The 1,341-nt window shown below is 36.5% G+C and overlaps 1 protein-coding gene across 1 annotated transcript; it reads left to right on the top strand.

The window, feature by feature from the left end:
• On the top strand, nucleotides 107-986 carry LOC107643547. Its single transcript, XM_016347226.2, has 2 exons — nucleotides 107-877; nucleotides 923-986. The coding sequence occupies exon 1, from the start codon at nucleotides 177-179 to the stop codon at nucleotides 843-845; it is 669 nt and encodes a 222-aa protein (XP_016202712.1). The 5' UTR covers nucleotides 107-176; the 3' UTR covers nucleotides 846-877; nucleotides 923-986.

Raw genomic sequence — 1,341 nt, 5'->3', positions numbered from 1 at the left:
CTAGTTCACCTAGTTCACAATGAATTAATCATTAATTAAGAGATTATCTTAGAAAATCAAAAAAGAAAAATGACTATTTTACATGCAACATCTGTCGGTGGCACACACGATAAAAATCAAGTTGAACAAGTGAGAACATCATAATTAACATACATCATTGCTTCTTTCAAACACAAATGGGAACAGCAGGAGATGCAGACGCAGATAAAGGATGTGCCAAGTTTCTTAAGCTTAATAGAGTGCAGTCACTAGCTTATCAGGACAAAAGCAAATGGTTTCAAGATATGAGACAGAGCCTCAGTCTGACGGCTTCCATAATAGCAACCATCACCTTTCAATCCGCCATCAACCCGCCCGGGGGTGTCGTGCCAGCACCGACCGGTGAGACGCCAATCTGTTTTCCATCTAATCAAACAAACATACAAATTTGCCCCGGGGAATCTGTTGTAGCCCTGATGAAAAAAAAATATTACTTAGGGTTCTTGATATGCAACACCATATGTTTCATATCGTCACTAAGTGTTTGTCTCTTACTGGTGAGTGGCCTCTCTCTGGACAATACATCGGTGACGTGGTTCTTGTTGATTGGCATGTGTATCACTATCACAAGCCTTGTTGTTACTTACTTGTTTGGAGCCATGATGGTTACTCCTGAAATTATTAAAAATGTTGGGAGTGCTTTCGCGGTTATTATGATTGTGTGGGCTGCGGTGTTCGCTCTAGTTAGTTTCCTCCTCATATTACGCTTTGTTTCTAGTAAGAACGAGAAAGTGAAGAAACACAAAGAGCAAGAAACTCGAGAACAAGAATTAGCTAGAGTGAAGGGTTCGATCGGTGACCCGTAAAGCTGTAATTTTTAGTAATCACTTGATATGTGGTAGGTTTGAGACGATAATAAATTATTGCCCTACACTGGCTTGTGTAAAATAATAGATCTGGTACGTACTTTGTTCAAGGCTTCTTAAATTTAATGGTCTTTCTTGTGATGGAAAGCTATCTTCTAAAGTGAGAATGATATGATCAACATACAAGAATTAATAATCACGGTACCAGAAAATAAAATATTTCGATGATGGTGAAACTATGTATGAGAGAACATATTACTTATCTAATAAAAAAGATTAATTGATTCTATTAGCATAACTAACCATCTGTGTAACGGAATTATAATCAGTAAATAGCTATTTTAAGATAGAAATTAAAGAGTCCCTCTAACTAAAGCTAAACATAAGAAATGAAATTAAAACAGAGATTGACGAGTGTTGTAGAAAAATACGTATAAGATCGAAAAAGAAGATATATTTTGACTAATTTACTATCGGGGAATGCTAGGGAACAATG

Source organism: Arachis ipaensis, chromosome B05 (assembly GCF_000816755.2).
Source record: "Arachis ipaensis cultivar K30076 chromosome B05, Araip1.1, whole genome shotgun sequence".
Taxonomy (NCBI): domain Eukaryota; kingdom Viridiplantae; phylum Streptophyta; class Magnoliopsida; order Fabales; family Fabaceae; genus Arachis; species Arachis ipaensis.
Note: the sequence above shows the minus strand (reverse complement) of the source record. Positions and strands in the feature narration are given on the sequence as shown.

Excerpts from the sequence above, each read along its gene's own strand:
- LOC107643547 (XM_016347226.2), top strand. The coding sequence starts at position 177 with ATGGGAACAGCAGGAGATGCAGACGCAGATAAAGGATGTGCCAAGTTT.